The 27,085-nt window shown below is 44.4% G+C and overlaps 1 protein-coding gene across 1 annotated transcript in view; it reads left to right on the top strand.

Moving 5' to 3' along the window:
- scfd1 (sec1 family domain containing 1) overlaps positions 1-22,806 on the top strand; it is a 102,998-nt gene extending 80,192 nt beyond the window's left edge. Inside the window, exons 21-25 of the mRNA XM_084308710.1 lie at positions 4,908-4,960; positions 8,395-8,428; positions 10,203-10,268; positions 14,048-14,116; positions 20,781-22,806. Coding sequence (XP_084164836.1) covers positions 4,908-4,960; positions 8,395-8,428; positions 10,203-10,268; positions 14,048-14,116; positions 20,781-20,804 — 246 coding nt within the window. The 3' untranslated portion in view covers positions 20,805-22,806. The remainder of the gene's footprint in view (positions 1-4,907; positions 4,961-8,394; positions 8,429-10,202; positions 10,269-14,047; positions 14,117-20,780) is intronic.
- Positions 22,807-27,085: the final 4,279 nt, after the last annotated feature.

Genomic DNA, 27,085 nt, shown 5'->3' with positions numbered 1-27,085 from the left:
GAAGTGCATCGGAGTGGCTAATGTTAGCTGATGGTTAGCTAAGCTACTGACGGAAGTGTATCAGAGTGGCTACCGTTAGCTGATGGTTAGCTAAGCTACTGACGGAAGTGTATCAGAGTGGCTACCGTTAGCTGGAGGTTAGCTAAGCTAATGACGGAAGGGCATCGGAGTGGCTAATGTTAGCTGATGGTTAGCTAAGCTAATGACGGAAGGGCATCGGAGTGGCTAATGTTAGCTGATGGTTAGCTAAGCTAATGACGGAAGTGCATCAGAGTGGCTACCGTTAGCTGATGGTTAGCTAAGCTAATGATGGAAGTGCATCAGAGTGGCTACCGTTAGCTGATGGTTAGCTAAGCTAATGACGGAAGTGCATCAGAGTGGCCAGCTTAGCTAATCAATTTGTCTAGCGGCAACGTTAATCTATCGATAAGCTTTCCTAACCTAACGTTATTGACTCTGTAGCAAGTGTGTGTGTGTGCGCTCATGGCATTCACCCACCTAAAGCATTATAGAAGAAATGAGCACTCACACATTTTTTGTGAGCGCGTTTTGGTTGATGTCAGTGTCTTAAAGGAACACGCCAACATTATGGGAAATTAGCTTACAGTCAGACGATACCAATCTCCTCGCTGTGTGTTCAGTAGAAAGGTATCCGGCTGCAAACTGGCCTAGCTTAGTAGCTTAGTACCGGTTAGCCTAGCTTAGTATCGGTTAGCCTAGCTTAGTAGCTCAGCACTGGTTAGCCTAGCTTAGTAGCTTAGTACCGGTTAGCCTAGCTTAGTACAGGTTAGCCTAGCTTAGTAGCTTAGCACCAGTTAGCCTAGCTTAGTAGCTTAGTACCGGTTAGCCTAGCTTAGTACCGGTTAGCCTAGCTTAGTAGCTTAGTACCGGTTAGCCTAGCTTAGTACCGGTTAGCCTAGCTTAGTAGCTTAGTACCGGTTAGCCTAGCTTAGTACGGTTAGCCTAGCTTAGTAGCTTAGTACGGTTAGCCTAGCTTAGTACCAGTTAGCCTAGCTTAGTACCGGTTAGCCTAGCTTAGTAGCTTAGTACCGGTTAGCCTAGCTTAGTAGCTTAATACCAGTTAGCCTAGCTTAGTACTGGTTAGCCTAGCTCAGTAGCTTAGTACTGGTTAGCCTAGCTTAGTAGCTTAGTACTGGTTAGCCTAGCTTAGTACTGGTTAGCCTAGCTCAGTAGCTTAGTACCGGTTGGCCTAGTTTAGTAGCTTAGTACCGGTTAGCCTAGCTTAGTAGCTTAGTACCGGTTAGCATAGCTTAGTAGCTTAGTACTGGTTAGCCTAGCTTAGTAGCTTAGTACCGGTTAGCCTAGCTTAGTAGAGTTGCAAACACCTCCACCATTCATTGTGTTAAGCTAGGCTAACATGCAGCCGGACACCTTTCTACTGAACACAGAGAGGAAACTGAGGTCACTATGGGCAGAGGTCGCTATGGGCGTTCGGCCGTTGTGTGCCAGCGCTCTGTTCAATGGGGATAAATTCCGGTGTTTGCAGTGCTAAACCTATATTAAATATTATAGCTATGGATCTAATAACGTCGATTTTTCAGTGAGTTTCTTCCGGTCAACATGCAAAAAAACAGAATTTTTTTTCATCCATACATTTCTGTTTTATACCGTGGTGAATATGAGTATAGTTTTAGAGTGATCCTGTGTAATCCCAGGAAACTCCGCCAAACAGCGCTTTACTGCATTTCATTATAAATCGTGCCATTTCTCGCCTGATTATTGAATCAATCTGAAATCAATGCTAGATTATCGGTATTATGTTTCATCATGCATGCACGAAAGGGTGGGGGGGGGGTCGTTTTTCTATGCTTTGATCGCCACCAACGGCATACATTACACAGTACATTACAGACACATGCTGCGATCACGGGGAAATTTTTTCCGGATCAACGCAAGATTGATAACATATAGTCCTTACCTTGTCTATGATGTACTGCAAAAAGAATAATCCAATTATCTGATCGCCATTCCAAATACAGATCGCGATCGTGTGTCCAACGTTATCCAGCACTGCACATGAACGGGCGGGCGGGGACCCTCGTCGATGCCATCCCTATAAGCTCTTGTTTTGCCGGAGTGTTTAGACCCCGCCCCCACGCCGCAGCTCGGCCGAGAAAACAAACCACATCGCTTCAAATTGAGCGCAATAGCGGCCGCAAGGCGTTAGGTGGCGGTATTGGTCGTTTGCGATCTCAGAGCCATTCCCAATGATAACATCAGGCTGGATGGATGAATTATGAATGGATATAGCGAATAAAAGAAATAACTATTAAAACCCGACTTTTCTCGGGTCTGGCTTGGCGCTCAAGCGATGGCGAGTTAACCCGACTCATCTCGGGTCTGGCGTCCATTGTGTTAAAGTTCCAGTTAGAGTTCTGTGACTCTGTACCAACCGTCTGAGTAACGAGGTCATTAACCTACATACCTGGATACGATCAGGGCTAAGTTGATGGTTGAGACGTTCATGTATTGGGGTAAACCAGAGCCAGTGATGACAGAGAAGAAGCACTGAAATGAAAGCCCCAATGTGTGATCTTTAATGTATTTCCGGACCATATTATTCACGTGGAGTAACTCGCACACACTCTTGTAGAGTTTGTTCTATAGATGGAAAATGGGATTCCTTTTGGATCTTTCCAAAGTCGTACATCAGAGTCTAGATTTGTTTTACTCTGGTGTTTACAAACAAACATAAATAAAGCTTTTTGGAGCCACGAAATACAGCAAACACAATCAAAGAAAATCCGTATCTACATGTTGCCTAGTGGTGGTCCTTGTATCAAGAGCTCAGTCAATCAACTAGACTAGAATAGAAATGTTTTTATTTTTATTATTTAGGGCTGACCCCTATTAGTCGAATAGTCGACTAATCGATCGAAAGGAGCCGTAGTCGACTGCCAACCTCTTAGTCAAAATAAAAATTTTAAAATTTAAAAAAAAACTTTTAAATATTTTTTTTCATTCTTTCCAAAAGAAAAGAGGCCTAGAAGCGTGGCTAACGCTAATGGCACGCATACCAGAGGCGAACTGCCTAAGAAAACAGGCACAGAGGCACTGAAAGAGGATTTCACCCATCTAATGAACACACTAGACTAGACAAATATCAAGATGTATCCATCAGTGGACCAATTGCATGCTTTTGCAGAGGACAAGGAGCCTTCAGTCGACTCCTTCAGACATTAAGCACCCCCACAGCCCAAATGGAATGATAAAAGAAAAAAAAATATTATACTTTTTTTTCAATATATCTTTTTTTTTCATAGTCGACTATCGGCAAATTTCAGCCAATCATAGTCTACTATCCAAATCCTTAGTCGGGGACAGCCCTAGTGTTATTAAAGAGAATATCTGTACGTCGTAGTGGTGGGGCTGCCCGTTGGTTTGGATCCACGAGTGTGTCTTTAAGGAGCTGTGATGATGACACACAGTAGTGCTCTTGGATGGGGAGCTGGAATGCCATTAATATGAGAGTGTTCACCCACAGGCAGATAAGTCCCACTTTATCAAATAAATACTGCTGCAGGTGGTGATGACTTGGACGTTGATGTATGGAGCGATGCTTCTGGCTTAGAGCAGGAATAACTGGATGAACGTTTATGATTTATTTGGTATTAAAGGGATGATGTAATGCTGTAGATAGAATGGGAATTGTTGTGTCGCTTATACGTAGGTAGGGGGTTCACCTTGTTTAACTCAGTCAGTCAGTCATTCATTCACTCACGGCGGTGGCTCACGGGCCATGCACTATTTAGTATTAATTCACATTCCATTTACACCTGGTCACATCAATGCATCTTTATTAGCCTGATGCTGATAGAAATATGATTGCATCTTTCCCACAAAATAACCCTGTCTTCTCTGTATCTTTCATGTTGTCTTAGTTTGTCTCTAAACTGTGTCTGTACATGTTGACTGTCTTCTCTTTATCTTTCAGGTTGTCTTAGTTTGTCTCTAAACTGTGTCTGTACACGTTGACTGTCTTCTCTTTATCTTTCATGTTGTCTTAGTTTGTCTCTAAACTGTGTCTGTACACGTTGACTGTCTTCTCTTTATCTTTCATGTTGTCTTAGTTTGTCTCTAAACTGTGTCTGTACATGTTGACTGTCTTCTCTGTATCTTTCATGTTGTCTTAGTTTGTCTCTAAACTGTGTCTGTACATGTTGACTGTCTTCTCTTTATCTTTCAGGTTGTCTTAGTTTGTCTCTAAACTGTGTCTGTACACGTTGACTGTCTTCTCTTTATCTTTCATGTTGTCTTAGTTTGTCTCTAAACTGTGTCTGTACACGTTGACTGTCTTCTCTTTATCTTTCATGTTGTCTTAGTTTGTCTCTAAACTGTGTCTGTACACGTTGACTGTCTTCTCTTTATCTTTCATGTTGTCTTAGTTTGTCTCTAAACTGTGTCTGTACATGTTGACTGTCTTCTCTTTATCTTTCATGTTGTCTTAGTTTGTCTCTAAACTGTGTCTGTACATGTTGACTGTCTTCTCTTTATCTTTCATGTTGTCTTAGTTTGTCTCTAAACTGTGTCTGTACATGTTGACTGTCTTCTCTTTATCTTTCATGTTGTCTTAGTTTGTCTCTAAACTGTGTCTGTACATGTTGACTGTCTTCTCTTTATCTTTCATGTTGTCTTAGTTTGTCTCTAAACTGTGTCTGTACATGTTGACTGTCTTCTCTTTATCTTTCATGTTGTCTTAGTTTGTCTCTAAACTGTGTCTGTACATGTTGACTGTCTTCTCTTTATCTTTCATGTTGTCTTAGTTTGTCTCTAAACTGTGTCTGTACATGTTGACTGTCTTCTCTTTATCTTTCATGTTGTCTTAGTTTGTCTCTAAACTGTGTCTGTACACGTTGTCTGATGACCGTCTTCTCTGTATCTTTCAGGAAACGGACGACTACAGATACTTTGACCCTAAGATGCTGCGAGGCAGCGAGAGGTAAGACTGCACCACCGTAACACCGTTATTACACACATTATTCCACAGAGGTATTTGTACGTGGTGCTGTCCATGTGTCTGTCGGCACCAGCCACCTGTTCTGATCCAATCTGGAGAAAGCTGACGGGAGGCCAAGGACTCGGATGTTTTTTCTAGAGATGTCCCGATATTATTGGCCTACCGATATTATCGGCCGATATTGACATTAAAATCGGTCAAAAGAATTTAATTAATTTGTATTTTATTTAACCTGCATTTACCCAGGCAAGCTAGTAAGAACAAATTCTTATATACAAAAGCAGCCTGAACAAAAAGCAAAATTCTTTTGAGGCCATGGGGGGGGGGGGAGGCTGCAACAAAAAAAGAGTTGGAGTTAGTTACCTGAAATAAATTATTTCGCATATAACGGTATCGGTTGATATCGGTATCGGAAATTAAGAGTCGGACAATATCGGTATATCGGATATCGGTAAACAAGTCAACATCGAACATCCCTAGTTTTTTTTTTTTTTTTTTTTTTTTTTTTTTATATTTTTTGCACAAATCTCTCCAATATTCAAAACATCTCTTTCCACATCATCATATGCAATTTCCAGGATTTGCCTTTTTCTTTTTTGTAAGAACATACAAAACATGTAAAGGACTCATACAAATACATTAACAACTGACATGGAAAATAAAAAAATACTTACGAAAAAAGAAACATACTATACTATACATTATGCGTATACATCCCCGATATATATACTTTGCATGTAGACCGAACTACCTTCGAGCAGGTATGTGCTGCATCCTCTATCGGGATGCCACCCTTCTCCATATTGCATGTGAGAGAAAGCGCCCCAGACACATGCAGTTGTGCATGATAACATGTATGCACGCATGTCTCCAACACATGTATGTGGGTACGTGTATCACGTAAGATCCCTAGTTTTTTCTAATCATTCAACGACAACTATTTTATTCAAATGAATGTCTACCGTTGTCCATTGAAATCAATATTCAGGATAACGTTGCACCTTCTTAATGCACACACAAGGGGGCGATACTCCACAGGTTCCCTGCTCTGACGGTGAGCCGCTCTCTGGCACCAGGTTACAACATGGAGAGGCCAGAGTGAACCTCGTATTGTAACGGATATTCCTACGTCTGCGCTAAAGACTCATTGTGACGCGGCACGGTCGAGGTCGGATTGTGCCGGCAGAGACGATTCTTCCGAAAAGTCGAAAAAAACGTTGCGCCAATCAGAAATAAGTTGAAATTGAGATATTGGCCATTTTGAGTGCTTTGAAATGCTCTCTTATCTGTTTCCTTATTTGCAAAACTTAATACGACTTGTACATGTGTTAAGTATTGTTTGATTGTCCCACAGTATTTATTCCGACGCAGTAGACAGAACTACATGGGTGTGGGAGGAGAGTGGTTAAGTACTTTGGAAAGACCAGATGAGGTCAGAGGAGTTTGATAGTATTTACTGAGGATGGCCAGGTAATGTTGATATTAAAAAAATAATATACATTTACATTTTGTCATTTAGCTGACGCTTTTATCCAAAGTGATTTTGGTATGATTAATCTGAGCTATTGTTTATACAGGTCAGGTTTGTTTTATATGTTATAATAACATGAGCCAGCTCTATTTTGTACTTTATTTTTAATTATAATAAAATCTTGAATCTTGATTACTATCTTGACTATTTCCCTTTATCCTCTTATAAGATCTCACAAGTTTCAAGTTTGCTTTTATTTGTCACATATAAAGACCTCAGACTGGAAGGTGAGAAGGGGGAGGGTTACATTGATTTCTAGGTAGAGTCCATTTTCTCTTGAGGCCTGTAGCTCTGGAATAAGTATTGTGTTATTATCGGCATGATTCATAAGACATAGATTGAAAAGTGTCTGCCCGATTTGTACAGGTGATGGCTTATTTTGAAGGTATGAACCTGTACTTTCATATCCTGTAAAACATTTGAAGAGCCCTCAAAAGGACCCAAGGTCTGTGCTGGGTCACAATTAGTTACATCAATATTGTGCCGTCGGAACAGTCTTATGTTTGCAGGTTATGTATTTAAAAGGATATTTCACTTGAGCAGAACTTGTCGAGTTTCAGCAGTCTTACCTATATATCTACTAGTAAGCTAGCGCTGTCAACGCCACCATTCCTCCCAGGTGTCATCAGGCTCCTCATTCACTTCCATTCATTTTGAGCACCAAGTCTAAATATCCTACTTCATGACTTCACTTCACGTCATTTTCAATTGACATTCTCAAATACAGTATATATCTATAATATATCTAAAGTCATAATATAGTAACACAGATGGATGATAGACAATGAATATCTGTATATTAACCATGTAGCCCTGGGTGTCCCATCCCTGACCTTGTAGAATCAGAATACTCTGCCCTCTCCCTTTCTCTCCCTTTCTCTCTCTCACTCTCTCTCTCTCTCTCTCTCGTTCTCTCTCTGTCTCTCTCTCTCTCTCTCTCTCTCTCTCTCTCTCTCTCTCTCTCTCTCTCTCTCTCTCTCTCTCTCTCTCTCTCTCTCTCTCTCTCTCGCTCTTTGTCTCCTAGCTTATAAAATGCTGACTCATGTTGACTGTCGGAAAGCTTGGGAATGTGATGAAGCTAATCTCTTCTCTTCCTCTCCCCTCCTCCTCCTGTCCTCTCTTTACTTTATTTTCTCCCTTCACTCCTCCTTTCTTCCTCTTTCCCCTCTTTCATCTTCTCCTCATCCACCTCCTCTCCTCATCCACCTCCTCTCCTCTCCTCATCCACCTCATCTCCTCTCCTCATCCACCTCATCTCCTCTCCTCATCCACCTCCTCTCCTCATCCACCTCCTCTCCTCATCCACCTCCTCTCCTCTCCTCATCCACCTCCTCTCCTCTCCTCATCCACCTCCTCTCCTCTCCTCATCCACCTCCCCTCCTCTCCTCATCTTCCTCCTCTCCCCGCCCCACCTCCTCTCCTCTCCCCATCCACCTCCTCTCCTCTCCTCATCCACCTCCCCTCCTCTCCTCATCCTCCTCCTCTCCCCGCCCCACCTCCTCTCCTCTCCTCATCCACCTCCTCTCCTCATCCACCTCCCCTCCTCTCCTCATCCTCCTCCTCTCCCCGCCCCACCTCCCCTCCTCTCCTCTCCTCATCCTCCTCCTCTCCTCTCCTCTCCTCATCCTCCTCCTCTCCCCGCCCCACCTCCTCTCCTCATCCACCTCCTCTCCTCATCCACCTCCCCTCCTCTCCTCATCCTCCTCCTCTTCCCGCCCCACCTCCTCTCCTCATCCACCTCCTCTCCTCATCCTCCTCCTCTCCTCTCCTCATCCTCATCCTCCTCCTCTCCCCGCCCCACCTCCCTGTCCACCTGCTCTTCTCCTCCTCTCCTCCCTACCCCCCCCCCCCTTCTCCTCATCCACCTCTTCTCCTCTTTTCCTAGCTCCATTCCAAGGAACAAGAATCCATTTCAGGAGGTAAGAACTACTGCTGAGAAAGAAAGAAAGAAAGAAAGAAAGAAAGAAAGAAAGAAAGAAAGAAAGAAAGAAAGAAAGAAAGAAAGAAAGAAAGAAAGAGAGAAAGAAAGAAAGAGAGGCAGGCTGGCTAACAGAAAGAGTCCCGCAGGAGGTAGAGCGGTCATCTGGTAATCTGAAGGTTGCTGGTTAGATTCCGGCTCCTTGAGCAAGACACTTAACCCCTAACGGCTCCAGATGAGCAGGTTGGCACCTTGGCACGGTCGCCTCCGCCCTCTGTGAGTGAGTGAAGCACAAAGAGCACTATATATAGATGCAGTGATCATTTACTGAGTGACAGACTGTAATGTAAACAACAGATACTATTTACTTTCTCCACATTTAGCCGACACTTGAATCCAGAGCGACTTCTAATAAGCACAGCAGTGATTTTAAGTCTGTATTCTTCGGTCACCATGACTGCAGGCACGAGGAGGTATTGATGCTTAACCCTTTCACTGCCGCACTACCAAACGGTTAACCCTTTCACTGTGACAATACACAGAAGAAGGTTAACCCTACACGACAGCCGGTTAACCCTTTCACTGCCACACTACAGAAGGTTTAACCCTCCGTCGGTAGTGTGATAGTAAAGGGTTAACCGGCTGTCGTGTGGCAGTGAAAGGGTTAAGGAGCTGAGTTGGCTGCATGGTCAGTATTATTAGGACCGAATCTGTGTATTAGAGATGAATCTCGTCTCCTGTAGGACGAGAGAACTAAGGCATAGTACTTAAAGGAACATTCCTCAGGAGCATTCCTGCCGGCGTAGACGCACATGGTGCCAGAACCATAACCTTATCAAATATCCCCGATGATCTGTTCTAATGTAAAGTAAAGCACAGACGCTCTCCCTTAGTCATCTTATTCACTTATTGGTTCACGGATGGATGGATGGATGGATGGATGGATGGATGGATGGATGGATGGATGGATGGATGGATGGATGGATGGATGGATGGATGGATGGATGGATGGATGGATGGATGGATGAATGAATTAATCTACTAGCCCTGATCAAAGCACCTTACAATGGAATGGCTGTATACATGTTGCTCAGTCTGGGTGGTACTGACATTCATTGTAAAAAGAAAAAAAAAAAATGTAAAGAAATGCAATTTCTCCACAGTTTCTCCACTATGTTTCACTGGACACAGACGTACAGACTGATCTGTTAACATGTTTCAGACGTACAGACTGCTTTGTTAACATGTTTCAGACGTACAGACCGCTCTGTTAACATGTTTCAGACGTACAGACTGATCTGTTAACATGTTTCAGACGTACAGACCGCTCTGTTAACATGTTTCAGACGTACAGACCGCTCTGTTAACATGTTTCAGACGTACAGACTGCTCTGTTAACATGTTTCAGACGTACAGACTGCTCTGTTAACATGTTTCAGACGTACAGACTGATCTGTTAACATGTTTCAGACGTACAGACTGCTCTGTTAACATGTTTCAGACGTACAGACTGCTCTGTTAACATGTTTCAGACGTACAGACTGCTCTGTTAACATGTTTCAGACGTACAGACTGCTCTGTTAACATGTTTCAGACATACAGACTGCTCTGTTAACATGTTTCAGACGTACAGACCGCTCTGTTAACATGTTTCAGACGTACAGACTGCTCTGTTAACATGTTTCAGACGTACAGACTGCTCTGTTAACATGTTTCAGACGTACAGATCGCTCTACGTTGTTTATTAATCCTCTGGTCTCTCTCTCTGGTTTCAGGCCATAGTGTTCGTGGTGGGAGGAGGCAACTATATAGAATATCAGAACCTTGTTGACTATACTAAGGTACGAACACACACACATACACACATACATACATACACACACACGCATGCACGCACGCACATACACACACACACACACACATACACACATACATACACATACACACACACACACATACACACATGACTGCGTGGCACAGCGGAACAACAACACAATCATCAAATTTGCTGATGACACAGTAGTGGTGGGCCTGATCTCTGCCAACGACGAGAGGGCCTACCTGGAAGAGGTAGAGAATCTGTCACAGTGGTGTCAGGAGAACTGCCTCTCCCTGAACGTCAGCAAAACAAAAGAGATGATTGTGGACTTCAGGAGGTCGGGGGTCAAGGACTACAGCCCCCTCAGCATCGACGGGGCACCGGTTGAGAGAGTGAACAGTTTCAAGTACCTCGGAGCCCACATATCCGAGGACTTGACATGGACCACACACATTGACAGTGTTGTGAAGAAGGCACGACAACGCCTCTACTTCCTCAGGCGCCTAAGGAAGTTCCAAGTCAGTCAGAAGATCCTTAGGAACTTCTACTCATGTACAATAGAGAGCATCCTGACTGGCAACATCACCTCCTGGTTTGGGAATAGCACTGCACAAGACCGTAGCAGACTACAAAGAGTGACACGTTCAGCCGAACGCACAATTGGAGGGGGGCTTCCCACCCTCCAGAACATTTACAACAAGCGGTGCAGGGGGAAGGCTAAGAGAATCATTAAGGACTCGAGCCACCCGAACAACTGCCTCTTTGAACTGCTGCGGTCAGGCAAGCGATACCGGAGTCTTAAGGCGAGCACAGAAAGACTCAGAAGAAGCTTCTATCCCCAGGCCATCAGGCTGCTGAACGAACAATAAACACTATGCAACAACCATCAAATGCACACAGCACACACACCCACACGCACACACTCACTTAAACCACACAAACACACTTTATATTTATTGATAAAGGATTTGCACTACAACTCGTACACCTACTGTAAATTGTACCTAAATTGCACCTCATCCCATTTCTGCCTTGCACTATATAGTATTGTATATTAGTACACTGCACAGTATTGTATATTATATGGTAACTCAGTTACGTCTATTCTGCATCGAACATTGTACATATGTCTATACTGAACACTGTGACCTCATTTTTTTTTCACTTCTAATTTACATGCTATACTATGTTATTTTATTTCATACTTATCTTGTCTTGCACAGTCTCTGGAGCGTAACAGTAAGAAGCATTTTGTATAAAAGTATTCTGTACTTCTGTATGACAACTATTAAAGAAACTTGAAACAATAGGGATAGGGATGTATCAGTAGTATTGGCAGTGGTAGTAGCTGTAATAGTAATCCAGTATATATCTTTTTATTTTCTAAAAAATAAACCAGTTCAACACAGGTAACCACTTTTGCTTCATTTCTTTGATGGCTCAAATGTATGCTCTAGTCAATTTTCTGTTTTGAGCACAAAGTTCATCATAGATCTAGCCTCTTTATTTTGCTCTCAAAGTGCACCAGATTTATGCATTTAACTTTAAAATGTACCAAAAAATATTTCCGAGGTTCACCCACCACAGTCTCACAAAATCCTGTGGGAAACACGGCACAATTTTCTAAATGTTGGCTCTCTGTACACCACCACAATGGACTTCAAATGAAATAAACAAGATGTGCTTTATAAGCGCAGACTTTCAGCTTTAATTTGAGGGTATTTACCGGAGAGTGTTCTTGATCTGGCCAACTGATTACTATTACGACTACTACCACTGCCAATACTACTGATACATCTGAGTCATATATGGGTAGGATCAGGCACAACTACTAGTCATCTGGTAGTTTAAAAGGGCAGTCAAAATGTTTTTGACTTAAAGGAACACGGTAACATTTTGGGAAATGAGCTTACCGTCTTCTCCAGAGAGAGACAAGAAGATAGATACCAGTTTCCTCTCTGTGCGTTCAGTAGAACGCTATCTGGCTGCACGTTAGCCTAGCTTAGCACAATGAATGGAAGCGGACAGTGACGGGTAGCCTTCGGGAGAGGTGTTAGTTGGACAATGCCTAGGCTACCCGTCACTGTCCGCTTCCATTCATTGTGCTAAGCTAGGCTAACGTGCAGCCAGATAGCTTTCTACTGAACGCACAGAGAGGAAACTGGTATCTATCTTCTGGTCTCTCTCTGGAGAAGACGGTAAGATAATTTCCCCAAAATGTTGGCGTGTTCCTTAAAAGTGACGGGGAGCAGAAATTGGTCCGACCGTGTTCTTACATTTACATTTACATTTATATTTACATTTACATTTACATTTACATTTACATTTAGTCATTTAGCTGAAACGCTTTTATCCAAAGCAACTTACAAGTTCTGTACGACAAGTCATCAGGAAGGTACAACTCTATCAGCTGAGTAACAATGTTCATCAAAGTATTGAGTGCTACAGTGTAGGTTAGTTTATTAGGACAAGTGCATGACAGTAAGGTTAGTTAGGGTTAGATTTTTTTATCTTTTAAAATTTTATTTCAGATAATGGTTGGCTCTTAACCCTTTCACTGCCGCACTACCAAAAACGGTTAACTCTTTCACTGCGGCGATACACACCGACCGTCGGTTGTGTGATAGTAAATGGTTAACCTTCTGTTCGTGTGGCAGTGAAAGGGTTAAAAGCTGAAGTTCACAGACCCTGCTGTGATCCAGCCGGCTGAGAGCTGCCTCATGGAATTGATATTTGACAATTCCTCATTGTAGTCTAAAAAATTCATTCAATCAAGTAATTTGGCCGAGTCATTCTATTCAGCCGAGGCCAAGAGGACCGCGGAACGCTGCCGTGGCCAACTCGGGGGTAAAGATTGTCATCTTATTGATACAAAACAGCCTTTTCATCGCTCGCCCTGGAATTTAAAGCGGTCGTGCTTTTTCCCCTCAAATATAACGAGGCATAGAAACCGATGTCATGGTGATTTGTTTTGGTCGTGGACTCAGGTCACCAGCTGGAACCTGTGTTGTTGTCCCGCTGACACACACACACACACACACACACACACACACACACACACACACACACACACACACACACACACAGGCACACACACACACACACACACACACACACACACACACACACACACACACACACACACACACACACACACACACACACACCTGTTGCATATGTTTTGAATTCATGTTGTGAAAGCACACCGCACATAATAGTATTTTCTATTCAAATATAAAAAATTAAAAAAATAATCGTTTCCAGTCATTATGTTTCTCTGGGAACGGGAAATATTATGTGTGGGAATTCACAGGAACCACTTTCCCTGTATTACTCCCTATTACACACACGCACGCACACACACAAACACACACACACACACACACGCACGCACACACACAAACACACACAAACACACACACACACAAACACGCACACAAACACACGCACGCACACAAACACGCACACAAACACACGTGCACATCATTTCCACGGACCTTGTTTTCTATACCGAATAGGATTCACACTAGATGTATCTGGTTACTTCCTATGATCGTGATTGATCTGACTCTCTCTCTCTCTCTCTCTCTCTCTCTCTCTCTCTCTCTCTCTCTCTCTCTCTCCCTGTCTCTCTTTCTCTTTCTCTCTCTCTGTCTCTACCTCTCTCTACCTCTCTCTTCTCTCTCTCTCTCTCTCTCTCTCTCTCTCTCTCTCTCTCTCTCTCTCTCTCTCTCTCTCTCTCTCTCTCTCTCTCTCTCTCTCTCTCTCTCTCTCTCTCTCTCTCCCCCCCCCTCCCCCCAGTCAAGGCCGGGGAAGAGGGTCCTGTATGGATGCAGTGAGCTCTTCACCGCTGGCCAGTTCATCAAACAGGTGATTCTATTATCCGGATTCATATTCCAGGCTTTGGAGATTGAGAACAAGTCTTCAGATTATGAGAAGAGGACTCGTTCAGTTTGCCATGAATCTGTCCCTTAAAGGGATAGTTCTGAGTGAATCTGTCCCTTAAAGGGATAGTTCTGAGTGAATCTGTCCCTTAAAGGGATAGTTCTGAGTGCTACTGTACCACATAGTAACATAGTGACACTCACATTAAAGGGATAGTTCTGAGTGCTACTGTACCACATAGTAACATAGTGACACTCACATTAAAGGGATAGTTCTGAGTGCTACTGTACCACATAGTAACATAGTGACACTCACATTAAAGGGATAGTTCTGAGTGCTACTGTACCACATAGTAACATAGTGACACTCACATTAAAGGGATAGTTCTGAGTGCTACTGTACCACATAGTAACATAGTGACACGCACAACTAGAGCTAGAGCTTAAAGGGATAGTTCTGAGTGCTACCACATAGTAACATAGTGACACGCACAACTAGAGCTCAGCAACTCTACACACTCTACAGGCAGTAGGGACAGTAGGGAGTGAGACGGTAGGGAGTGAGACGGTAGGGAGTGAGACAGTAGGGAGTGAGACAGTAGGGAGTGAGACGGTGTGGAGTGAGACAGTAGGGAGTGAGACAGTAGGGAGTGAGACGGTAGGGAGTGAGACAGTAGGGAGTGAGACAGTAGGGAGTGAGACGGTGTGGAGTGAGACAGTAGGGAGTGAGACGGTAGGGAGTGAGACAGTAGGGAGTGAGACAGTAGGGAGTGAGACGGTGTGGAGTGAGACAGTAGGGAGTGAGACAGTAGGGAGTGAGACAGTATGGAGTGAGACAGTAGGGAGTGAGACAGTAGGGAGTGAGACAGTATGGAGTGAGACGGTGTGGAGTGAGACAGTAGGGAGTGAGACAGTAGGGAGTGAGACAGTAGGGAGTGAGACAGTATGGAGTGAGACAGTATGGAGTGAGACAGTAGGGAGTGAGACAGTAGGGAGTGAGACGGTATGGAGTGAGACAGTAGGGAGTGAGACAGTAGGGAGTGAGACAGTATGGAGTGAGACAGTAGGGAGTGAGGTGGTATGGAGTGAGACAGTATGGAGTGAGACAGTATGGAGTGAGACAGTAGGGAGTGAGACAGTATGGAGTGAGACAGTATGGAGTGAGACAGTATGGAGTGAGACAGTATGGAGTGAGACAGTAGGGAGTGAGACAGTAGGGAGTGAGACAGTATGGAGTGAGACAGTAGGGAGTGAGACAGTATGGAGTGAGACAGTATGGAGTGAGACAGTAGGGAGTGAGACAGTATGGAGTGATACAGTAGGGAGTGAGACAGTATGGAGTGAGACAGTATGGAGTGAGGCGGTATGGAGTGAGGCAGTAGGGAGTGAGACAGTAGGGAGTGAGACAGTATGGAGTGAGGCGGTATGGAGTGAGGCAGTAGGGAGTGAGACAGTAGGGAGTGAGACAGTAGGGAGTGAGGTGGTAAGGAGTGAGGCGGTATGGAGTGAGACAGTATGGAGTGAGACAGTAGGGAGTGAGACAGTAGGGAGTGAGACGGTATGGAGTGAGACAGTAGGGAGTGAGGCAGTAGGGAGTGAGACAGTAGGGAGTGAGACGGTATGGAGTGAGACAGTAGGGAGTGAGACGGTAGGGAGTGAGACAGTATGGAGTGAGGCAGTAGGGAGTGAGACAGTAGGGAGTGAGACGGTATGGAGTGAGACAGTAGGGAGTGAGACAGTAGGGAGTGAGGCAGTATGGAGTGAGACAGTAGGGAGTGAGACGGTATGGAGTGAGACAGTAGGGAGTGAGGCAGTATGGAGTGAGACAGTATGGAGTGAGACAGTGTGAGACAGTAGGGAGTGAGACAGTAGGGAGTGAGACGGTATGGAGTGAGACAGTAGGGAGTGAGACGGTAGGGAGTGAGACGGTAGGGAGTGAGACAGTAGGGAGTGAGACGGTAGGGAGTGAGACAGTAGGGAGTGAGACAGTAGGGAGTGAGACAGTATGGAGTGAGACAGTAGGGAGTGAGACAGTAGGGAGTGAGACGGTAGGGAGTGAGACAGTAGGGAGTGAGACAGTATGGAGTGAGACAGTAGGGAGTGAGACAGTATGGAGTGAGACAGTATGGAGTGAGACAGTATGGAGTGAGACAGTATGGAGTGAGATGGTATGGAGTGAGACAGTATGGAGTGAGGTGGTATGGAGTGAGACAGTATGGAGTGAGACGGTATGGAGTGAGACAGTATGGAGTGAGACGGTATGGAGTGAGACAGTAGGGAGTGAGACGGTATGGAGTGAGGTGGTATGGAGTGAGACAGTATGGAGTGAGACAGTAGGGAGTGAGACGGTATGGAGTGAGGTGGTATGGAGTGAGACAGTATGGAGTGAGACGGTATGGAGTGAGACAGTATGGAGTGAGACGGTATGGAGTGAGACGGTATGGAGTGAGTCGGTATGGAGTGAGACAGTATGGAGTGAGGTGGTATGGAGTGAGACGGTAGGGAGTGAGACAGTATGGAGTGAGACAGTAGGGAGTGAGACAGTATGGAGTGAGACAGTATGGAGTGAGGTGGTATGGAGTGAGACAGTAGGGAGTGAGACAGTATGGAGTGAGACAGTAGGGAGTGAGACAGTAGGGAGTGAGACAGTATGGAGTGAGACGGTATGGAGTGAGGTGGTATGGAGTGAGACAGTATGGAGTGAGACATTAGGGAGTGAGACAGTAGGGAGTGAGACAGTATGGAGTGAGACAGTATGGAGTGAGGTGGTATGGAGTGAGACAGTAGGGAGTGAGACAGTATGGAGTGAGACAGTAGGGAGTGAGACAGTAGGGAGTGAGACAGTATGGAGTGAGACGGTATGGAGTGAGACGGTATGGAGTGAGGTGGTATGGAGTGAGACGGTATGGAGTGAGACAGTAGGGAGTGAGACAGTAGGGAGTGAGACAGTAGGGAGTGAGACAGTATGGAGTGAGACAGTAGGGAGTGAGACAGTATGGAGTGAGACAGTAGGGAGTGAGACAGTAGGGAGTGAGACAGTATGGAGTGAGACAGTAGGGAGTGAGACAGTATGGAGTGAGACAGTATGGAGTGAGACAGTAGGGAGTGAGACAGTATGGAGTGAGACAGTATGGAGTGAGACAGTAGGGAGTGAGACGGTATGGAGTGAGACAGTAGGGAGTGAGACAGTAGGGAGTGAGGCAGTAGGGAGTGAGGCAGTATGGAGTGAGACAGTAGGGAGTGAGACAGTAGGGAGTGAGACGGTATGGAGTGAGACAGTAGGGAGTGAGACAGTAGGGAGTGAGACAGTAGGGAGTGAGACGGTAGGGAGTGAGACAGTAGGGAGTGAGACAGTAGGGAGTGAGGCAGTAGGGAGTGAGACAGTATGGAGTGAGACAGTAGGGAGTGAGACAGTAGGGAGTGAGACAGTAGGGAGTGAGACAGTAGGGAGTGAGACAGTAGGGAGTGAGACGGTATGGAGTGAGACAGTAGGGAGTGAGACAGTATGGAGTGAGACAGTATGGAGTGAGACAGTATGGAGTGAGACAGTAGGGAGTGAGACAGTAGGGAGTGAGACAGTAGGGAGTGAGACAGTAGGGAGTGAGACAGTATGGAGTGAGACAGTATGGAGTGAGGCGGTATGGAGTGAGACAGTATGGAGTGAGGCGGTATGGAGTGAGACAGTATGGAGTGAGACAGTAGGGAGTGAGGTGGTATGGAGTGAGACAGTAGGGAGTGAGACAGTAGGGAGTGAGACAGTATGGAGTGAGACAGTAGGGAGTGAGACAGTAGGGAGTGAGACAGTAGGGAGTGAGACAGTAGGGAGTGAGGCGGTATGGAGTGAGACAGTAGGGAGTGAGACAGTAGGGAGTGAGGTATGGAGTGAGACAGTAGGGAGTGAGACAGTATGGAGTGAGACGGTATGGAGTGAGACAGTAGGGAGTGAGACGGTATGGAGTGAGACAGTAGGGAGTGAGACAGTAGGGAGTGAGGCAGTAGGGAGTGAGACAGTATGGAGTGAGACAGTAGGGAGTGAGACAGTAGGGAGTGAGACGGTATGGAGTGAGACAGTAGGGAGTGAGACAGTAGGGAGTGAGACAGTATGGAGTGAGACAGTATGGAGTGAGACAGTAGGGAGTAAGACAGTAGGGAGTGAGACAGTAGGGAGTGAGACAGTATGGAGTGAGACAGTATGGAGTAAGACAGTAGGGAGTGAGACAGTAGGGAGTGAGACAGTAGGGAGTGAGACGGTAGGGAGTGAGACGGTATGGAGTGAGACAGTAGGGAGTGAGACAGTAGGGAGTGAGACAGTAGGGAGTGAGACAGTAGGGAGTGAGACAGTATGGAGTGAGACAGTATGGAGTGAGATAGTAGGGAGTGAGACAGTAGGGAGTGAGACAGTAGGGAGTGAGACGGTAGGGAGTGAGACAGTAGGGAGTGAGACAGTAGGGAGTGAGACAGTAGGGAGTGAGACAGTAGGGAGTGAGACAGTGTGGAGTGAGACGGTATGGAGTGAGACGGTAGGGAGTGAGGCGGTAGGGAGTGAGACAGTAGGGAGTGAGACAGTAGGGAGTGAGACAGTAGGGAGTGAGGTGGTATGGAGTGAGACAGTAGGGAGTGAGACAGTAGGGAGTGAGACGGTAGGGAGTGAGACGGTAGGGAGTGAGACGGTAGGGAGTGAGACGGTAGGGAGTGAGACGGTAGGGAGTGAGACGGTAGGGAGTGAGACGGTATGGAGTGAGACAGTAGGGAGTGAGACAGTAGGGAGTGAGACAGTAGGGAGTGAGACAGTAGGGAGTGAGACAGTATGGAGTGAGACAGTAGGGAGTGAGACAGTAGGGAGTGAGACAGTATGGAGTGAGACAGTAGGGAGTGAGACAGTAGGGAGTGAGACAGTAGGGAGTGAGACAGTATGGAGTGAGACAGTAGGGAGTGAGACAGTAGGGAGTGAGACAGTATGGAGTGAGACAGTAGGGAGTGAGACAGTAGGGAGTGAGGCAGTATGGAGTGAGACAGTATGGAGTGAGACAGTAGGGAGTGAGACAGTATGGAGTGAGACGGTAGGGAGTGAGACGGTAGGGAGTGAGACAGTAGGGAGTGAGACAGTAGGGAGTGAGACAGTAGGGAGTGAGACAGTAGGGAGTGAGGTAGTAGGGAGTGAGGTAGTAGGGAGTGAGACAGTAGGGAGTGAGACAGTAGGGAGTGAGACAGTAGGGAGTGAGACAGTAGGGAGTGAGACAGTATGGAGTGAGACAGTAGGGAGTGAGACAGTAGGGAGTGAGACAGTATGGAGTGAGACAGTATGGAGTGAGACAGTATGGAGTGAGACAGTATGGAGTGAGACAGTATGGAGTGCGACGGTAGGGAGTGAGACGGTAGGGAGTGAGACGGTAGGGAGTGAGACAGTATGGAGTGAGACAGTATGGAGTGAGACAGTAGGGAGTGAGACAGTAGGGAGTGAGACGGTAGGGAGTGAGACGGTAGGTAGTGAGACGGTAGGTAGTGAGACGGTAGGTAGTGAGACGGTAGGTAGTGAGACAGTATGGAGTGAGGTGGTGAGCACTTCCATGCTTTACGTAATACCAGCTGATTTGAAACATACAATAATAATGATGATTATTTTTATATAAATGATATGCTTTTCTCTCTCCAGCAGTGGTGTTCCGTTTTAATCCTCCTGTTTTATTCATCTTTCTGAAACGGACTAAATATTCCTGGGTCAATGTGACCTGGCGCATGTTTAATTATCCACAAATAGTCAGAAACCTGATAAACATTGTTTGTGCCTCTTATTGCTATAATTATTCAGTGCAATTGTGTTATTTATTCACCGCTCGCAGATCATGATTCCATTAGGTTCAGACACATGTTTGTGTACATTAGAAAATATATGAAGTTAACCATTTTCATTTCAAATGTTCATTGCACTAATTAAGGTTAGCAGGAGAAAAAACACACGTTTCTTAATCTTTAGAATGAACGCTTGTTGATCATATTTTATTCAGAGGAGCAGTTGTCATGGTTACTGACGGTGTATTCAGAGGAGCAGCTGTCATGGTTACTGACGGTGTATTCAGAGCAGCAGTTGTCATGGTTACTGACGGTGTATTCAGAGGAGTGGCTGTTGTCATGGTTACTGACGGTGTATTCAGAGGAGCAGCTGTCATGGTTACTGACGGTGTATTCAGAGGAGTCATGGTTACTGACGGTGTATTCAGAGGAGCAGTTGTCATGGTTACTGACGGTGTATTCAGAGGAGCAGTTGTCATGGTTACTGACGGTGTATTCAGACGAGCAGCTGTCATGGTTACTGACGGTGTATTCAGACGAGCAGCTGTCATGGTTACTGACGGTGTATTCAGAGCAGCAGCTGTCATGGTTACTGACGGTGTATTCAGAGCAGCAGCTGTCATGGTTACTGACGGTGTATTCAGAGGAGCAGCTGTCATGGTTACTGACGGTGTATTCAGAGCAGCAGCTGTCATGGTTACTGACGGTGTATTCAGAGGAGCAGCTGTCATGGTTACTGACGGTGTATTCAGAGGAGCAGCTGTCATGGTTACTGACGGTGTATTCAGAGGAGCAGCTGTCATGGTTACTGACGGCCTTCTGCTGTTGGAGTCTCATTGTGTTTCTTCTCATCCTCACAGCTCTCCCAACTCGGACAGAAGTGAAACAACAGAATCAACATGTCAAGATGTCTCTCTCTACTCTACTCTCTCTCTCTACTCTCTCTCTCTCTCTACTCTCTCTCTACTCTCTACTCTCTCTCTACTCTCTCTCTACTCTCTCTCTACTCTACTCTACTCTACTCTCTCTACTCTCTCTACTCTACTCTACTCTCTCTACTCTCTACTCTCTCTCTCTACTCTCTCTCTACTCTCTCTCTACTCTCTCTACTCTCTCTACTCTCTCTCTACTCTCTCTACTCTCTCTGTTCTCTACTCTCTACTCTCTCTCTACTCTCTCTACTCTCTCTACTCTCTCTCTCTACTCTCGCTACTCGCTCTCTCTCTCTACTCTCACCACTATCTCCTCTCTCTACTCTCTCTCTACTCTCTCTACTCTCTCTCTCTCTACTCTCACCACTATCTCCTCTCTCTACTCTCTCTCTACTCTCTCTACTCTCTACTCTCTCTCTACTCTCTCTACTCTCTCTCTACTCTCTCTCTCTACTCTCTCTACTCTCTCTCTCTACTCTCGCTACTCGCTCTCTCTCTCTACTCTCACCACTATCTCCTCTCTCTCTACTCTCTCTACTCTCTTTCCTCTCTCTCTCTCTCTACTCTCTCCCTCTCTACTCTCTCTCTCTCTACTCTCTCTCTCTACTCTCTCTACTCTCTACTCTCTCTCTACTCTCTCTCCTCTCTCTCCCTCTCTACTCTCTCTCCCTCTCTCTCCCTCTCTGTGATCACGTAAAGATCTCCCAGCTACGGTCAAGACCACAGGATCCTGGATCATCCTCTAAACGTGTCTCTCTTCAGCGTTTGCTTCTAATTCAGTCATTTCAGGAAAATCCAAACATTTAACCTGTTCCACCCGTGGAATATTTTCGCCTAAAATATATACCTAGGTAAATGGAATATTGCTCCACTTCTACAAGGTCCATTTGCATATTCTTGGTATCTAGGTACATCTATGGACCTCAGGGAATGTATTCACAGTGTCAGAAATATTGTGTCTATTACTAGGCTTGCTTAAATTGTGATGAAACAAAGGAGAATATGAATTATGATTTTTCTTTGAATCTTTGACAGTGAATAACACCATGATAATAATGACCAAACTTAAAAAACTGCCACTGATCTTGTTCAGTACCTTCTTGAGATCATGTGTACAATAGATCCAAGGAAATTAGTAAAGGGAATATGATTAAACAGAAGGTTCTGTAGATACAGTACTGAATTTCCCCATCCGGACCAATGCAATTTGAAATATTATTATAGAATATAGAATATGATGCTTATAAATTACCTTATTATAGCCAATTCGCACATTTATATATATATACATATATTATCTTTCAAATGCCCCAGTTCAATTTGGATTTAGTATCACCAGGCGTGCATAAGAACAGATAATGATATCTACTGTAATTTACTGTACCTTTTTATTTTCCCCACAGTGCAACCATTTTTAAACTAATTTCAGATCTAATTGTTGCTACATGCTAACAATAGGGAGGAGAAACTAACTGCGTTTCAATATTTGTCAAAAACGTTACCGTTTGTGGCTTATTATCCCGAATAATAACAGTTATTGATATTATTCATTCAGAACGCTGAACTTTGAACCCCCACAGTATCTGACAGGAAGTGTAGTTCGGCAAAATTCCAACGCTGATCCACAGCTATGCATCCCCTCGACAAAATGGCCAAAATGGCCAAAAAACGACAATTCCCATGATTTATGACCATATGCCATTTTGGGTGGAACAGGTACAGAAGTTCTTCTCATCCGGCTTATTAACAAAATCACTGCGAGTGAATTATCATTATAAGCGAAAACAACTGAAATGAGTGTTTCCACTTTGATTTGATTGAATAGAAGGTGAACTGGCTGAACTGTTATTCCATGTGTTTTATAACGTGTACCATCAATTTACCTAACAAATGTTTGTCTCATGATTAATTTTGCTTTACACTCACCACCAATAAAGTTGACCAGTCTTAACCAGTAGGTCTTACTGTCTCCAACTGTTGATTCACTGAAGATCAGTCTCTCTCTCCCCTCCCAGAATATCCTGTTGTAATGATCAATTTACTGAACAAATCTTTATTTAACCAGGTTAGACCCATGGAGATTAAATCTCTTTTCCATGAGCGACCTGGCCAAGAAGGACAGCAGTACAGCGGTTTCATACAGTACACACACACACACATTACTATACAAACGGATCAGCTCGAAAGTGCTTCACAGTAAAAGTGCAGGGAAGCCATGTGATCCTATTTCAATTAAAACAATTACAAACATCAATACATGGCTTTCACTGTGCCTTTAAATTCATTAAGATCTTGGAGTTTAAGTTCATTAATACTTTGAGTGCCAGGGACGCGATTTGTCGTTAGTTCATGCCGCCAGTTGAGTGCCACCAACGCTATATAGCGTTTGTTTGTCGTATATTTTTTTATTAGCGATAAAGCCTCCTCATGTTACTCTCCGGCGAGGCATCTGAAGAGATCCAAGTCTTCGCCGACCCTCAGAACAGCGTGGATTATGTATTTCCAGTACCCAACGCTGAATCAATAAACGCGATAGATATTTGGAATGGCGATCAGGAATTGGAATAATCTTTTTGGATAACATCTGATCTGAGGTAAGCAATTAATTTTACCAGTCTTGGGGTAATCGGATCTATTTTGACCTATATATCAACGTGTGCCCTATGTGTGTGTGTGCGCGCTGATCAGGAAATGAGAGAATATATTTTTCAGATCGCTTCTCTAGCGTGCATAAGTACACATATACTATCGATAATCTAGCGTTTATTTGAAAACGATTCATAAATAGGCAGAAAAATTACGTTTTTGTGTATGCCAGAATATTCCAGTAAATGTCGTTTATCACGGAATCTTTATATTTTCCTGAAAAACGAGGGCTTTTCAAAATGGTATAAAACGGAAATGAACCGATTAAAAAAAAAAAAAAAACAATCCCTCTCGACAATGTTGACTGCAAACAAGTCATTGATAAACGACGGGCAGATTAGACACATAGCCATAATTTAAGACAGATTATGCGTTCACAACGCTATCATTGAAGTGGGTGCTGGCATTCAACGGCGGTAAGGCGCACCCAGTGGTGCAGTCGTAATATGGGAATTGCCCAAACGCCACGTGCACGCGCGCTCCCGCACACGCGCATACATGTTCCCTCGGTTGCGCACAGAACAGATGATTATTATGCATAAATGTTTTAAATGTAATTGTAGTTACAATTTCTTTAATTGAATTAACTTAAACTAGAAAAGTAAATACAAATTAATTAACAATGTAACTTAGAGTTAGTTTACAGAAGGACAGTTTCCTTCAGAGACTGAAGCACAATTTAATGTCTCATCCTTCCAGTCGGGACCACAGATCAAGCAACCCCCCACCAGCTCTTCTCGTTGTTATGCTATCGGTATCCTATTATTATGCAAAGTCTCTGTGATAAGTGCCGGCCGGCGCGACGAGTCCAGTGACAATTGTGAACGCATTTTTGTGTGCGCTCGTGCACATCCGCGCGCACTTCTGCCTCAGTGACCTACCTAAACGGCGTTTAACCGCGTTTGTGCACGACTGCATGCCTGGGCGCACCGCATCGCCGGTAATCAAAGTGTTAAGAGTGACTAGATCTTGGAGATTAAGTTCATTAACACTGAGTGCCAGCAGGGGGCGCACGATTTAGCGTTTGAGCGCCGGCGCTGTAGTCAATGGGAGGGCGAGCACATTTGCGAATGCATAAACTATATCTTAAATTATGGCTATGTGTCTAATACGCCCGTCGCTTATCAATGACTTGTTTCCAGTCAACATTGTCGAAACGAGTGGCGCAGTGGGCAAGGCGCTCGCCACTAACGCAGGAGATGCTGGGTTCGAGCCCAGCTCTGCGTTGCTACCAGCTTGGCTGGTCGTTCATACTAACACAATTGGCAGTGTTAGGGGGTGGGAAAGCTGGTGGGTGGGGATCGGACTTTGTGGACAGCGACTCCTACAGGTCGGTTGGTGCGCCTGTACAGCAGAATCAGGAAGCAACGGGGCAGCGTGAGCCTCCCCCGCGTTACTCCTCGCCACAGAGATCACGCTGTACAGGTGAAAAGATGCGACAGCTGCCTCCTTGTGTACCGGAGGGGACACGTGATGCAAGGCTTGGTCCTCACTGCAGCAGACCAGTGGGAGGCGTGGTCTAACAACGTTCGAGACAGGGGAGGGGGAAATTGGCGAGGCGAAATTGGGATGGGAGAAAAATGTAAAAATAAGGAGAACAAAAAGTGGATAAAAAAAAAAGAAACTGTCGAAACGGATTGTTTTTTAATCGGTACATTTCCGTTTTATACCATTTTGAAAAAGGCTCGTTTTTTTTTACTTCCAGAAAAAAAGGTGATTCTGCAGGAATCGCGCTTTAGTGGAATACACAAAACACGTCATTTTTCGGCCTATTTATGAATCGTTTTCAAATAAACGCTAGATTATCGATAGTATATTTGTACTTATGCACGCTAGAGAAGCCGGCTGAAAAATCGATTATCTTAATCCTGATCAGCACACACACACTCACGCACACATACACACATATGGGACACGTTGATATATAGGTGAAAAAAACTCTGATTATCCCAAGACTGGTAAAATAGATTCCTTACCTGAGATCAGATGTTCTCCAAAAAGATGATTCCAATTCCTGATCGCCATTCCAAATATCGATTGCGTTTATTGATCCAACGCTGGGTACTGGAAACACACATTCCACGCTGTTCTGCGGCTCGGCAATGAATGGGATCGTCTCCGGTTACATGCCTGACAAGTAAAATGTGGATTCCGGACTCTTTTTCCATTTCATTCAGTCCAATCCAATGGGTGCAATACCATCCGGAGAGACGATAGGGGGCGGTATTTTCCCTGTTCGAGCTCAGATAGATCCCCAATGGTAACGTGAGGCTAGATTGATGAAAAATGAATGGAAATAGATAATTAAAAAAAAATAACGATTAAATAACGAGATTTCTCGTTCTTGGCACTCAACGCAATGCTATGAACTAACAAGATTTCTCGTGGCTGGCACTAAAAGTGTTAAGAGTGACTAGATCCTGGAGTTTAAGTTCATTAAGAGTGACTAGATCCTGGTTCATTAACACATTGAGTGCCAATGACGAGATTAGTCGTTTTAACTCGCCATGCGTTGAGTGCCAAGGCCAGAGAAAAAACGAGAACTTGTTTTTTAATCATTATTTCTTTTATTAGCAATATCCATTCATTTTTCATCCATCCAGCCTGACGTTATCATTGACTGTAAAAGCCATCAGGAAATAAGAGCAGCGATTATCAGCGTGCGGCACGAGCGTGCGTGCGTTTATTTGAAAACGATTCATAAATAGGCCGACAAATGACAACATTCTAGAATATTCCAGTAAAAGACGATTATCATAGAATGGGTTGTTTTTTCCGCGAAAACGAGTGATTTTCAAAATGCTATCAAACGGAAATGAAGCGATAAAAAAACAATCTGCTTTGACAATGTTGACTGGAAAATGAGTCTTTGATAAGCGACGGGCAGATTAGACACATAGCCATAATTTTAAACATAGATTAGGCGATATTAACGTTAACATTGGAGTGGATTTGGGCATTCAAGGGGGTAAAAAGGAAAACACGGACTGGCTCTCAAAGTGTTAAGAGTGACTAGATCCTGGAGTTTAAGTTCATTAAGAGTGACTAGATCCTGGAGTTTAAGTTCATTAAGAGTGACTAGATCCTGGAGTTTAAATTCATTAAGAGTGACTAGATCGAGTTTAAGTTCATTAAGAGTGATTAGATCCTGGAGTTTTAAGTTATTTTTGCAGGCTATTGGTGCAGAAAACATAAACTGTGTCTTTCCGAATATTTATATAGTATATATAATAAATATATATAATATAATACAAATTGAAGTATTTCACAGTGAATATTGGTCAAAGAGAAATCCTCCAGTCCAGCAACAGTGAGAGGTGGAGCCTTAACCCTTTCACTACCAAAGGGTTAACCATTTCACTGCGACAATACAGAAGGTTAATCCTTTCACTACCCTTTCACTGTGTCAAGGTCAATGGGGAGAAATCCAAACTGCTTGCCAACAGCATGGGAGTACCGCAAGGGTCTGTACTTGGGCCTCTGTTATTCACCATGTACATTAATGACATACCGCAAAGTTGTCCAGGTGTCAGCTGCCAGATGTACGCTGACGATACCGTCATCTATGTGTCTGCTAAAACAGCAAG

The sequence above is a fragment of the Notolepis coatsorum genome (genome assembly GCF_963971535.1).
Source record: "Notolepis coatsorum genome assembly, chromosome: 2".
Lineage (NCBI taxonomy): Eukaryota > Metazoa > Chordata > Actinopteri > Aulopiformes > Paralepididae > Notolepis > Notolepis coatsorum.
Note: the sequence above shows the minus strand (reverse complement) of the source record. Positions and strands in the feature narration are given on the sequence as shown.